Source organism: Canis lupus, chromosome 30 (genome assembly GCF_048164855.1).
Source record: "Canis lupus baileyi chromosome 30, mCanLup2.hap1, whole genome shotgun sequence".
NCBI classification, from domain to species: domain Eukaryota; kingdom Metazoa; phylum Chordata; class Mammalia; order Carnivora; family Canidae; genus Canis; species Canis lupus.
Genome location: NC_132867.1, coordinates 40,943,528 through 40,958,754, shown reverse-complemented (window position 1 = coordinate 40,958,754; position 15,227 = coordinate 40,943,528). Strand labels below are relative to the sequence as shown.

Here is a 15,227-nt window from a genome sequence, read left to right as displayed (position 1 = left end):
GATGACAGTGGTGCTGCTGCCACCCTTGTCGTGGAGCTAACTCCCAGTTCACCTCAGATTTTAATTTATGCTTTTAATGTATGAATTTTTAAAAACAAAGTTAATCACCAGGTAAGTAAAGAACAGCAAATGTGTTTAATTTCATATATGCCTGAGAACAGAAGGACCCCCTGAATGTATGTGTGAGCATGTGTGTGTGTTGGGGGGGGGGATGTGGGAATGTGTGTTGGAATGTGTGTGTGCATGAGCATGTGTGTTGGAGCATGTGTGCACAAGTGTATATGGGAACTCATAGGAGTATATGTGGGAGTGTGTGTGCATGAGCATATGTGTTGGGGCATGTGTGTATGAGTGTGAGAGCATGTGTGCACAAGTGTATGTGGGAGCTCGTGGGAGCATGTGTGGGAGTGTTGTGTATGTGCATGTGTGTTGGAGCATGTCTGTATATGTGGGAACAGGTCTGTGGGTGAGAATGTGTGCACAAGTATATATGGGAGCTCACAGCACATGTGGGAGTGTGTGTATGTGAGCATGAGTGTTGGACCATGTGCACATGAGTGCATGTGGGAGTGTGTGTGAGCATGAGTATATGTGGAAGCTTGCAGCATGTGTGGGAGTGTATGTGTGTGAGCATGAGTGTTGGAGCATGTGTGCACGAGTGTATGTGGGAGTATGTGTGTGAGAGCCTATGTGCACGAGTACATGTGGGAATGTGTGGGAGTGTGTATGTTGGAGCATGTGTGCACAAGTATATGTGGGAGCATGTATGTGTGAGTGTGTGTGAATGAGTGCATGAGGGAGTGTGTGGGTGTGCATGAGCATGTGTGTTGAAGCACGTGTGCATGAGTGTATGTGGGAGCGTTGTGTGTGAGAGCCTGTGTGCATAAGTGCATGTCAGAGTATGTGGGAGCATGTGTGTGTATATGAATGCATGTGGGAGCATGGGTATGTGTGAGAGCGTGTGTGCATGAATGCATGTGGGAGCATGTGGGAATGTGTATGTGAGTGTGAGTGAGCACATGTGCACGAGTGTGTGGGAGCATGTGTGGGAGTGTGTGCGCATGAGTACATATGGGAGCTCACAGCACTTGTGGGAGTGTATGTGCGTGAGCATGAGTGTTGGACCATGTGCAGATGAGTGCATGTGGCAGTGTGTGTGTGGGTGTGTGTGAGCATGAGTATATGTGGAAGCTTGCAGCAGTGGGAGCTTGCAGTGTGGGAGTGTGTGTGCATGAGCACCTGTGTTGGAGCATGTGTGTACGAGTGTATGTGGGAGCATGTGTGTGTGCATGAGTGCGTGTGGGAGTGTGGAAGCATGTGTGGGAGTGTGCATGTGAATAGGTGTGTGAGAGTGTGTGTGGGAGCTGTGCTTTAAGGAGCCAGTTCAGCTGTCAAGTAATCCATTGGGCTGGGTCCAGTCAGCTTTCTCTGCGTCCATGTGAGTGCCTATGGCTTGAGGCATGTGGTGTTGGGAGTCAGTGCCTGTGACAGGGTCTGTAATAGGGTGTGTGGAGGTAGGGATGTCTTAGTCACATGTCCTTGTCCTTCCTCCCTCTGCTCAGTGGGATGGGTGTGGGGTAGATGGAAATACCTGTCACCATCTGGGGAGCTAGTGTCCTGGGGACACAGTTTGGGGCCATAGAGCTACCTGGATGGTGATGATGAGTGTGTGTGTAGAATGGGAAGGGATAGTGAGGGGGCAGGTGGGCGAGGGGAGTTCTTGGACCTTCCTTGGTGTCAGAGGGAAGGTGCGCCTGTCAGGGCCTTCTTTCTAAGGAACCTGGGTTAAACTTTTCAGTTCTGCTTGTGTTCAAAGAACTGCAATTTTAAAATTCCTTATTATTTTATTGAAATATGATTATATCCTAACCTTCCAGTTTGGGTTTTTCCCCAAATCCCTGCATAGAGTAATAGGGAAGTTGCCTGCCACTGAATCTTTGGCCGGTAGTCAATCCTCCTTCCCCACGTGGGCAGTGCACACTGAGTTGGCACACCTTGCAGCACCAGTTCCTTCTCAGCTGTTCAGCATGGATGTGATGCATTACTTAGCCTGGCTACGGGCACAGCTCCTTCCAGATGCTGCTGCTGGGGACAGATGTGACTGTGTGAGCTGCGTGCTTCTCAGAGGCGTTTGTGACAGACACCAGTGACGTGAGAGCTCAGTGCTATGGGGGATGTCACCAGGAAAGTCACACTGCTGGGTTATAATTGCCAGTAACTCTCCTAGTGCACTTCTCTCCTACCATGTCCTCCTCACTCCCAAATGTAAAAAACATTTACAAAGAAATCCATGTACTATTTAGAAGGAAACTTGGTATGATGCAGTGGTTTCCTGTCCATCGCACTGCTCAATAGGACTTTGTGAGAAGAAAATATCCCCAGAAGGTCAAAAAGGGTAAAAATATAGGAAAACTCCAAGCAGAATATTATTTCATTTGTTTTGAGTTCCCTGAGCTTTAATAATGAAATAGTGCTTAAAAGAATAGTGTGGTCTCACATGTATGATTTTCAAGAGGAGGTAAAACAAATCTATGCTGATAGGAATCAGAACATCAGTTATGTAAGGGTAGGGCTTGACTAGGAGTGAAGGGGGATGAGGGAATTCAGTGGTCATGGAAACGTTCCATACCCCATTAGGATTATATGGATATATATGTTTGTCAAAAGGTTTGAATTGTACATGTCAGATTTGTGCAGTTGATGTAAAATTTAACTTCATTTTGACAAGACCATCCAAGAAAAATGTTTTTTATTATGTATTTTTACATTCATTATAATAACTAACCCCTATCTACTGGTGTCAACCTTTTTCCAGTTCAAGTGCAGGGTGCAAGCTTTCCCTCCCTTTATCTTCTCCCATTTGTTCTATCCTGGGTCTCCAGGATCGCGCCCTGGGCCAAAGGCAGGCGCCAAACTGCTGCGCCACCCAGGGATCCCTGTTCTACAGTTGTCTTAAATATTCCATCTGTTTACATTGAGAACCATATCAGACGTTAGGATAATTTTTGCATCAACCGGCAAATATAATATGTCCCCTTATTTTTATTTTTTCATCCTTTATTTTTTTCTTAGTGTTCCAAAATTATTTTTTATCATTTTTTTTCCTGTTTAGAGAATGTCGTTTAGCAATTGTCTCTTCAGTTTATTCTTCCGGATTTTCAGAAAAGTTGCAGAAGTTGTACATGTGAGATTGTACAAAGAAGAAAAATATTGAAAGTCGTGAGAAAAAATGGCATGTCAACTGTAGGAGAAAAATAATTCAGTGATACTCACCCTGCTTCTCCTAATGTTAATACCTTCCATAACCATAGACTAGTTACTGAAATAGGAAACCCACATTGTTACACTATTAGAACCTCATCTTTAGCTCATTAGAATTTTGTCAGTTTTTCCACTAATCTTTTTCTAAAAACAGATGTAATTCACAAAAAATGAAATTCAACTATTTATAGTGTATAATTTAGTAGTTTTTAGTATAGTCACAGAGTAGTGCAAGCATGACTACCATCTACCTAATTTTAGAATATTTTCATCACTACTAGTAGAAACCAGGATGCCCATTAGCGGTCACTCCCCATTCTCTTCACCTAGCTCCTGGAAACTGCTAATCTGCTTTCTGTGTCTATGGATTTACCTTAATCTGGGCCATTCATAAAATTGGAATTTTATAATTTGTAGGTTCTTTCATGTAGTGTGTTTTTACGGATCATCTGTATTGTAGTGTGTACAACAATACTTCATTCCTTCTCATTGCCAAATGATATTTCACTGTGTAGATATACCAAAATTTGTTTATTCATTTGCCACTTGATGGACATTTGGGTCATTTCCACTTTGGGGCCATGTTATAAATTGTCAACACTTATTAAGTGGAGCACAGGTTGCTGGATGGTGAGCTATGGTTCAACAGTAGGCCACAAGAGGAATTGAAAAAGAGGTCCTAGAGGACACCTTGAGGTGCCACACTGGGAGATGAAGGTGGAGTGCAGACGGGGGGAGGGGTAGGAGGGGGCCAAGTGCCTTTATCAGGGTCTGGGGTTCCTGGGTTAGGGCTGGACTGATCAGTTCAAACCAGAAGAGTTAGGACTCAGGGAAGCCCTGTGGGGATCTTATCTAAGTAGAGGGCACATGAGGGGAAGATGCTGGGAGGTGAGGTGGGGGGTTGTTGATCACAAGGGCTGTGGGATAAGTCATACCAGGGACTTAACATTTGCTTGTGACTCTGCGGGCTGTGCTTGAGAGGCTACCATTAGGCCATTTGACCAAAGAAATGCACGGTGAGGTAGCAATCCCAGGATGCAGCTGAGCTACACTCTCAACAGGTTGTTATTGAGCAGTGCTGTAGCGAATGTTCCTGTACAAGTTTGTGTGGTGTAGCCTTGCTGCTATTGTAGTCTGCTGATGACAGATTTTCTTAATTTTCCTTCATCTAAGAATGCTGGAGTTCCTCTTCATTTGTGAAGGACATTTTCACTGGGTATAGGATTCTAGGTTGGTGATTCTTTTCTTTCAACATGTGGAAAGTGTTGTGTCATGTTATTCCAGTCTCTATGGTTTCTGGTGAGAAATCCAATATCATTGGATTGTTTTTCCTTCCGTAAACAATGTGTCATTTCCCTCTGCAGCTTTAAATATTTATTTTCTTTGTTCAGAAGTTTGGCTATGATGTGTCTTGGCATAGATTTCTTGAGGTCTGTCCTACTTTGAGTTTGCTCAGCTTTTTGGATCTGTATGCTTGTGTTATGCCAAATAGGGTAAAATCTCAGCCATTGCTTCTTAGAGTATTTTCCAGCCTGCAGCCATATGAATGTTAGATCTTCTTTACAGTCTCACTGGACCCAGGAGGTTTATTTTTTTTCTCAGTCTTTTTTCTGTTACTCAGATTCGATAATTTCTATTTTCCTATCTTCCAGTTCACTGATTTTTCCTCTGTCCCTTCCATTTTTTTCTCTATCAAGTTTTTAATTTCAGTTATTATATTTTTCAGTTCTAACATTTCCCCTTTGTTGTCCTTTATATCTTTGATTTCTTTGCTGAGACTTTCTGTTTTTTATTTGCTTCTAGCAGATTGCTGTTACTCATTGAATAACTTTTATATTGGCTGCTTGAAAACTCTCATCATATAATCTTCATATCTATGTCATTTTTGTGTGGGAGTCAGGTAAATGCCTTTTCACACTCTAGTTGATTCATTTATCTCCAAACCCATAATTGAGCCATCTACAGCAACAGTCTCTGTCTCAAGTAATAAATTTTCCATGATTGTTTATAACCAGAATTTGCTGATCTGTGGCCTGAACAGACCCAAATTCTCTGTTACTTTCCTCCCTGCACCGTTTTGGTACATAAGATGATTACCTTTCTCTTAGTCTGTGTTCCCTTCCAAGACTGTCACCAGGCTGATTCTCCTGTGTGTGTCAGCCTTCCTGATTCTGTGTATCCTATGTCATCTTCTCTCTTGGTATATTCCTTGTTTAGGGGGAGCATGTCCTGTTGAGTCTCCAGAGAATGGGTGTGTGGGACACAAAACTTTTGAGATACTATATGTTTGGAATGTCTTTATTTTACCCTCACCTATAATAGTCATAATTTGGCTGGGTATAGAATTATTTTTTATTTCTGAATTTTGTTTTTTTTTTTAATTTCTGAATTTTGAAGACATTATTGCATTATCCTGTAATGTCCAATGTTGAGTAGTTTTGATGCCTAATTCTTTGTATGTGGTCTGTTTTTCCCTCTAGAAGCTTATAGAATCCCCTCTTTGTTTCATTTTCTGAACTGAAATTTTATACTGATATGCCTGGTCTATTACATGTATATTTTATTAATTTTGGTGGAAACTAAAAGGTCCCATTTCAGTTTGGAAACTTTTGTCTTTTAATTCTAGCAATCTTTTATCAGTTATTTTGAATTACTGAATCATTACTGAGCGATTTCCTTTCTCTGTTGACTCAGTTTTCTCTTTCTGGAATATCTGTTATTTGGGTGTTGAGCCTCCTATTCTAGTCCTCTTTTCTTGTATTCTTCATCTCTTTGTTCTTTTAGCACCACATTTAAGAGATTTCCTTAACTTTATTTTCTGTCTTTCCTATTGAGGTCTTCATCTTTACTATCATGCATTTAATTTCTAACAGCCTTTTTTTTAGGGGGGGGATTAAAAAATACAACATCTCATTCTTGCTTAATGGATGATATAACTTCTTTTATCTCCTTGAGGAAAGTATCAGCAATGTTTTTTAAAAATTTCTCTTCTTATTACACACTCTTTTATTTTCCCTCCTTTTGTTTCTGCTGAAAATAATGACCATCTTTTTCTCAGGGGTCTGATGATGTGCATTGTCTTCTCACGTTTAAGGGTGGGACTTATAGTACAACACCCATTCATGATAAAAACTCTCAACAAAATAGATCTAGAAGGAACATATCTCAACATAATAAAGGCCATATATGGAAAAACCCACAGTGAACATCATATTCAGTGGAGAAAAATTGAAAGCTTTTACCCTAAGGTCAAGTACAAGACAAGGATATCTACTCTCATCACTTTTATTCAACATAGTCCTGGAAGTCCTAGCCACAGCAATCAGACAAGAAAAATAAATAAAAGCCATGCAACTTGGTGAGGAAGAAGGAAAACTTTCACTATTTGCAGACAACATAATACTCTATATTAGAAAACCCCGAAGACTACTAAAAAACTGCTAGAACTGATGAATGAATTCAGTAAAGTCACAGGATACAGAAACTCAACATAGAGAAATCTGTTGCATTTCTATACACTAATAATGAAGCAGCAGAAAGTGAAATCAAGAGAACAATACCATTTACAGTTGTACCAAAAATAATAAAATACCTAGGAATAAACTTAACCAAAGAGGTGAAAGATCAGTACTCTGAAAACTAAACATCGATGAAAGAAATTGAAGATGAAATGAAGAATGGAAAGACATTCCATGCTCATGGATCAGAAGAACAAGTATTGTTAAAGTGTCTAAACTACCCAAAGCAATCTATAGATTTAATGCAATTCCTATCAGAATACCAATAGCATTTTCCACAGAACTAGAATGAACAATCCTAAAATTTGTGTGGAATCATGAAAGACCCTGAATAGCCAAAGCAATCCTGAAAAAGAAAAACAAAAACAGAGGTACTACATTCCAGACTTCAGGTTGTATCACAGAGCTGTAGTCATCAAAACAGTATGTACTGGCACAAAACTAGACACAGAGATCAATGGAACAGAATAGAAAGCCCAGAAATAAACCCACAATTATATGGTCATTTAATCTTTGACAAAGGGGGAAAGAATATGTAATGGGAAAAAGACAGTCTCTTCAGCAAATAGTGTTGGGAAAACTGGACAACTATGTGCAAAAGAATGAAACTAGACCACTTTCTTACACCATACACAAAAATTAATTCAAAATATATTAAATGTGAGACCTGAAACCATAGAAATCCTAGAGGGGAGAGCACAGGCAGTAATGTCCCTGACATCAACCATAGGAACATTTTTCTAGTTATATCTACTGAAGCAAGAGAAATAAAAAGAAAATTATTGGGGCTACATCAAAATAAAAAGCTTCTGCACAGCCAAGTAAACAATCAATAAAACTAAAAGACAACCTACAGAATGGGAGAAGATATTTGTAAATGACATATCTGATAAAGGGTCAGTATCCAAAATAATAAAGAATTGATACAACCCTATACCCCAAACCCAAACAATCCAATTTAAAAATGGCCAGAAGACAGGAACAGACATTTCTCCAAAGAAGACATACAAATGGTCAACAGACACATGAAAAGATACTCAACATCACTCATCATCAGGGAAATGCAAATCCAGACCACACTGAGATATCACCTCACACCTCTTAGAATGGCTAAAATCAACAACACAAGAAACAAGGTGTTGGTGGGGATGTGGAGAAAGGGGAACCCTTGTGCACTATTTGTGGGAATACAAACTGGTGCAGCCACTGGGAAAACAGTGTTTAGTTTCCTCAAAAGGTTAAAAATAGAACTATCCTGTGATCCAGTAATTACAATACTGGATACTTAGCCCCCCATATACAAAAAACACCAGTTCAGAGGGATACAGGCACCCCTATGTTTATAGCAGCATTATCTATAATAGCCAAACTGTGGAAGCAGCCCAAGTGTCCATTGATGAATGGATAAAGATGTGCGTGTGTGTTTGTACAATGGAATATTACTCAGCTATAAAAAAGAATGAAATCTTTCCATTTGCGGCAACATGGATGGAGCTAGAGAATATTATGCTAAGTGAAGGAAGTCAGGGAAAGACAAGTACCATATGATTTCACTCATGTGGAATTTAAGAAACAGGAAGGAAACACATGAGCAAAGGATAAAAAAGAGACAAACTGAGAAACAGACTCTTAACAAATGGATGATCACCAGAGGGAAGGTGGGTGGGGTGCTGGGTGAGATAGATGATGAGGATTCAAGAGTGCACTTATCCTAATGAGCACTGAGTAATGTATAGAAGTGTTGGGTCACTATATTATATACCTGAAACCTAATACCGTATGCTACCTACACTAGAAAAAACAATGGGAGGGAGTGCAATGTGCTGATTGGGAGCCCTAGCACGTGGGTGAGGCTTGGGAACTTGACTGTAGTGAGAGCTTGTTCAGCCATTCAGTGGGAACCCACAGGTCAGCACCCTTAGGTGTTTTCTCTTGGGTTATTCAGATCGGCTGGAGAGGATTCATCTAGTCTGTCTATAGGGCAGAGGCCTACAAACTCTGGAAACAGAGTAGGGAAGAGAGAGTATCTTAGAATTTGTGGATGTGTTTTCACATAATTCATGTGTTTTCCAGACAGAGCCTCCATCTTCAATTGTGCTGAATGTCCCTGCTCTGGATTCTTTAGAAAATAAATTCCCAGTCCTCGAGGGAAAGAGCAATTGCTTAGGGGCAGGGAAAAGGGTAAGAGTCCAGAGATGTAATTGTTTCTTTTTGTAAAGGTCAGGCTTATTGAGTTATAATTTTACATAGAGTAAAATTCATTTATTACTACAGAGTTTTAGAAGTTGTGACATAGGCACACACCATGTAACCACTGTTGTAATCAAGACACAGGATAGTTTCATCATTGCAGAATATTTTCTTTACGCCACTTTGTGATCACCTCCTCCTCACTCCCAAGCCCTGGCAACCACAGATCTCTTTTCTCTTCCTGTAGTTTTGCGTATATAAACAGAATCATGATGTGTGTAGATTTTGAGGTCTGGCTTTTTTCTCAGTGTAATTCATTTGAGATTCATCATGTATTTGTGTGTATCAGTTGTTAATTTCTTTTACTGATATTTACATATTTTTTTTTTACTCTACGGAGATACCATGGTCTCTCTATGCATCAGTTGAAAGATGTTAGGGTTATTTCCAGTTTTTGGCAACTGTGAACAAAGACATTGTGAATAAAATATTTGAAAATATATTTAACCAAAGAAGATACATAAATGGGAAGTAAGCACATGAAAAGATGTGTCTTTTCCAATATTTGGATAATTTTTATTGAGTTATTTGTTTTGTTATTGAGTATATTTGAGTTTATAGTCTATATTCAGGTATTTTTAAAAAATAAATCAGATACATATTTTACAAGTATTTTCTCCTGGCCTCCAGGTTCATCTTTTTATTTGCTAACTCTATCTTTTGAAGAACAGATGTTTTCAATTTTGATACAGCTTATTCTTTTTTTTTTCTTGCTTGAATTGTGCTTTTTGTTTTTTATCTAAGAAATTCTTACCAAATTCAAGGTTACAAAGATTCTGTCTTGTGTTCTAGATGTTTTTTAGTTTTAGGTTTTACATTTAAGTCTATTACTAATTTTCATGTAAGTTTTATATGTGAGGTGAGGTATGGATTCACATTCTCTGGTTTTACATGTGTTCACTTTTTCCAGCACTTGTTGAAAAGGCTGTTATTTTTTAAAATTAATTAATTTTTTATGGTGCAGAAAGTTGTTTTTATTATAGCATGGGGATGGGACCCTGGACTAAAGGAGCTACACTGGGGAAGATAAAGAGCAACTGATTATATACTTTTAAGTTTGTGGAGGGAAGAGGTGGGGAGAGATGACGTAAATTTCTAATCTGTTGCTGAAAGTAGGGTATACCTGGCCTTGAAGGTCTATTTGTCAAGATAAGGTTGTATTTAGTCTTTAATGAAATATCAACATTAAGGCAGCTAGGAGTTACTTAAGGAATTTTTTTTTAATGAAAGATTTATTTATCTTAGAGCACATGAGGGGCAGGGGAGAGGGAGAGAATCTTCAAGTAGACTCCATGCTGAGTGTGGAGCCTGACATGTGGCTCAGTCTCACCACCTGTGAGATCATGACCTGAGCTGAAGCTAAGAGTCAGACGCTTAACTGAGCCACCTAGGTGCCCCGAGGAATCCTTTTTAAAAATTAATTAATTTAAATAATGCTTACATCCCATGTGGGGCTTGAACTCAGGACCCTGAGATCAAGATTCCCAGGCTCCACTGACTTAAGCCAGACAGGCAATCTGAAAAGGCTGCTATTTTTTTTATTAAAATGCATTTCTAAAAAAGATATCAATTGCATCTATGTGTTTGTTGAGATTTTACAAAACTGCAGTCTGTTCCAGGTTTCTCTAATCCTATTTCATTTGTCTCTATGATTGTCCCTTTACCATATCACACTGTCTTGATAACTAAGTCTTGAAATCAAGTACTCTGAATCTTTCAGTTTTTCTTTTTCTAATTGTTTTGGCTGTCCTAGTTCCTTCACTTTTCCAAATAAATTTGAGAATCAGTTTGTTGATTTCTGCAAACAAGCCTTACTGGGACTTTGATTGGGATTGCACCGAATATATAGATCACTGGAGAGATTGACACTGTAACAATATTGGGTCTTCTGGTCCATAAATGTGTTATATCTCTCAGTTTACTTAGGTTATCTTTAATTTCTTATGTCCATGTTTTATGATTTTTAGCATACAAATCTTGCACATATTTTGTAAGATTTATACTTAAATATTTTATGTTTTTGGTGCTGTTGTAAATGATATTCTTTTTTTTTAAAAATTCCTTTCCCATTGTATTGTTACCAATATGTGGATACAATTGATCATTGTATGCTGACCTTGCTAAACTCAATTAGTTTGTGTTATTCAGGGGTTCTGTGTTTTAACTGATTTTCTTTCCTTCCTTTCTTAAGTCAGTAATGGAAATAGCATTAAAGTTTTCAACTCTGATTGTGAATAGATTTGCCTATAGAGTTCTATCATATATTGCTTTGTGTCTTTTGAAGCTCTTTTGTTGGGTACATACATAATTGAGACCATTATGTCTTCATGTTGTGTTGACCTCTCTATAATTATGCGGTGTCACTCTGTAGTCCTGGTAACATTTCTTGTTCTGAAGTCTACTTTGTTTGGTAGTAATATAGGCTCTGTAGCCTTCTTTTAAGTAGTATTTGTATGACATATTTTATTTATTTTTTTAAAAGATTTTTTATTTATTCATTCATAGAGACACAGCTAGAGAGAGAGAGGCAGAGACACAGACAGAGGGAGAAGCAGGCTCCATGCAGGGAGCCCGATGCGGAACTCGATCCCGGGTCCCCAGGATCACGCCCCGGGCTGCAGCTGCAGGCGGCGCTAAACCGCTGCGCCACCGGGGCTGCCCTGTACGGCATATTTTAGATATTTGTTTTTACTTTTAACTTTTGTCTTTATATTTATCTTGGGTGTCTTATGGACAATATATAGTAAGGTCTTACTGTTTTATGCATTCTCTGTCTTCCAATCAGTGTGTTTATAGAGTTTTCATTTAATGTATATAGAAAGAAATATGAAAATATCTCGTTTATTTTTTCCTCTTTTTTTGTTTGCTATAGATTATTTGAATATTTTATTTTATCTACACTGTTGGCTTATCACTTTAAAAACTTTTCTTATTATTTGCCCTAGGGTTACAATATAATCTTTAAATAATACTACACTGCTTGGGGTGTACTGTAGGAACCCTACATCAGTGCTTTTCCATCTATGAATGATACTTATTTCAGATTCCTTTTCTAGATGTTCATGTGGCTGGGTCATCTCCCAGTCTGGCTCTGTTGATTACTTTATTGCTCGACTCTGGGCCTTCTGTCTCCCTTGCTTTGTCATCATCATTTCTGATTGAACGTTGGACATTATGTGCAGGGCAGTAGAGCTAACTTTTTCTGTAATGGTCTGGAGAGTAAATATTTTAAGCTTTAGGGCCATATATGGTTTCTGCTGCATATTCTTCTTCTTCTCTCTATCTCTCTTTTTAAAAATATCCCTTTAAAATGTAAAAATCCTTCTTAGCTCACAGCCTGTATAGAAACCGTTCCTGGGCTGCTTTTGGCCTCTGGGCTGCAGTGTACCAGCCACTGCAGCAGAGAATGAGGTCACTGGTGTTGACCTGTGGACATGGCCATGCCTCGTTCTGCTGGGCTGTTGGTGTGGGATGAGATGAGTGTGGGTTTTGTTGTTGCCGTGCTTGCCTTCTATGTACCATGGGCTTCAAATACCTCTCTTTCCCCTGTGCTGAGTGAGGGTGAGGGCTGAGGTGCCTGAGTGGTTTCCTCAGTGCCCTAGTCCGCCCCTTACTGTTGACCTTCCCTCTGTGTCTGTTTCTTACTTTGCTCCTGTCCCAGCTGTAGACTGCCCTTACTGGCTGCTGAATGTTTGCTGAGCTGATGCTGGAGGACGAGGGGAGCTGTTTGTCATCTCAGTTCAGCCCCTGTTATCTGTGTCTGGCTGGTAGGGCCTTCCCAGGCCTCCTCCCTGTGACAGCCACACTCTGCACCTGGCCTTTGGTAGCCCGTACTAGGGAAAGTTGCCCCCTCCATGGGTAGAGCACAGCAGTCTTCACTTTGCCCTGGGAGCCCTGGGTCAACAGCAAAAGCCTCTGGGTGGCCTTGGTGTGTGACACTTCCCACTGAGGACTTAAGTCTGCTCTTATAACCCACGCTTACTTCTTAAAAGGTTTAAGTGTAGTGCTAAGAAAGAGGTACCTATGTTGAGCCTGGATCCAAATATGATATTCAATCAAGAAGTGGATCAATGGCATATTAAAGTTTCCCAGTAGGAAGGAGTAAGCAGTAAGAAGAGTTGGATCCATCCTGGTTAAGAGCGTAGCTTTGTGTCGTGCTGTTTGCATCTAGCTGTGTTTTAGTGGTGCTAGAGTCCATGCAGGGTACCAGCTTCTGAACTCCAGAGAGAATTCCTCAGGAACATGGCAACACTGTGCATACTGTAGCCTATGACTCTGTGGGACCTGGAGGCCCCAAGAGCTGCCGTACCTGTACGTGGCCTCTAAGGGGTTGATGTACTTGGAATACAAATGAAGTAATAATTCTTCAAACAATCTTATGTGGACAGAATTAGAACACCATGAAAGGCCCTTGTGCTTTTAGTTCAGAATCTTAAAGTGATCTGATTATGAATAATATTTGAAGACAGGATGTCACTAAATAGATGGTCATTGAGTTTTATTGTGTCGCTCTTATGAGTGGAGCTCTTACATTGGAGTAACACTGTTTCTCATTCAGCTTGTAGTTGCTGGAGAGTCAGACCTGTCATTCAGAAGGGCCAAGAGCTCTGGAGGAATAGACTTTGCCTCCGTTCCTGTAGAGTCTCATTCTAACCAGAAGCATTCCCTCTCTCCTCCAGACCCAGACGCAGAAGTGTGTCTTCATGCACTGCGACTCGTCCAGTCTCTGGTCCTGGAGCCGGAAGTCTTATCCAAGTCGGCCTCTGAGTTCCGGAGCTCCCTGCCCCTGCAGCGCATCCTGGCCATGGCCAAGAGCCGCAACCACCACCTGCAGACCGTGGCCCAGGAGCTGCTGGACGACCTCCGCGCCCTGGAGCGTGATGTGTAGGGATGCTTGGTGTGTCCCTTCCCCTCCCCCAGGCCCCCACTTTGTGTTCTGAAACCATCACTGTGCGCCATGTGTTCTAGATGGTAGAATGTGAGTGCTCGAGAGGGACGTGAACGTGTTTGTATCCACACAACTTCCTGGAAGTGAAGAACCACAGAACTTCCTTCCTGTGGGTGGCTGGCTAGCCTGGCCCAGGGGCAGTCTTCCAGAAAGGCCCATGTCCTGCACCTAGAAGAGGGCCGTCTTAGAGCGGCTCCTGCTGCTCAGGAGACTTTCTGACACCTGTGGGTTCCCCATACAGAGAGGATGAAATAACCATCTGCCCCATTGGTCAGCATTTATCTGAGATACATTTTTTTGAAAAACAATTCATTCTCTCTCTAGTTATAATTAATACCCTAAAATGCAAGTTTACCTTTAAACCTTTTGGTGAACCTGCTATTTCAGGTGACATTGGACATTTTAGTTCTATTTTTTGTGCCTGTTTTATTTTTGAATAAAGAAAGCCAGAAGAGTCACTGATGTGCACAACTATTGTTTTCTGAAATGTATACTTGCTATTAGGAAGTTGTATATTATAATGCATGTGCTTGGTGGGTAGAAAAAACCCTCCTTCCATTGTTCTGGGCCATTTGGCTATACATTCAGAAGTCCCATTTTTCCTATAACAAATATCATGAAAAGGGCCTCATAGATTAGAGTCCATGCAGTTGGTTGCAGTTCTTCACATGACATAGGTGGGTGTGTCCCAGGATCCCTTCACCATGTATGTCTTTCTCAACCACACCTAGGCCACTGGCAGAGAGCACAGAGGGATCCACTTCATTTCTCACAGACACCATGTGTGCCAGAGTGCAAGTTCCATCCACATCACCCTATAAAGTCACATTAGGGAACACGTTCGCTCCTCCCTTGTGCTGCTTCCCTCACAGTGATGCTGCGGGCCCTTGGGCTCTGGGCATCCTCTCAGAGTGAAGGAAAGAGCTGTCATCCCCTGATGGTGGCAGCCTAATATACGTTTATAAGCTGTTTCTGCTGCGTGGCATGTTAGAGTAATTTCATTCTTCTTAGGTGGATCTTATAGGCAATGTGTAGTTTATGGCTGAAGCTGAAGCCAGGGGCTTGGAGGAAGGCACAGTGCTGACTCGCAGGCCGACAGATTGCGGAGCACTGCTAGCTCATCGGAGCCAGTGAGCTGTTGTAAGAGACAGTTTGAAATTCATGGGTGCAGAAATCCATCCATCTGTGTGCTGTGGTTCTGTAGGTCTGACTATTGGCGAATAAAATTGAGGATGTTGTGTGTTTGTACT

General features: G+C 40.7%; 1 protein-coding gene across 2 annotated transcripts in view; it reads left to right on the top strand.

The window, feature by feature from the left end:
- The window catches only part of HSF2BP (heat shock transcription factor 2 binding protein), a 102,624-nt gene extending 87,399 nt beyond the window's left edge, over positions 1 to 15,225 (top strand). For both annotated transcript variants that reach the window (XM_072807127.1, XM_072807126.1), the window contains one exon: positions 13,709 to 15,225. In XM_072807127.1, coding sequence (XP_072663228.1) covers positions 13,709 to 13,917 — 209 coding nt within the window. In that variant the 3' untranslated portion in view covers positions 13,918 to 15,225. The remainder of the gene's footprint in view (positions 1 to 13,708) is intronic.
- The last annotated feature ends 2 nt before the right edge of the window (positions 15,226 to 15,227 follow it).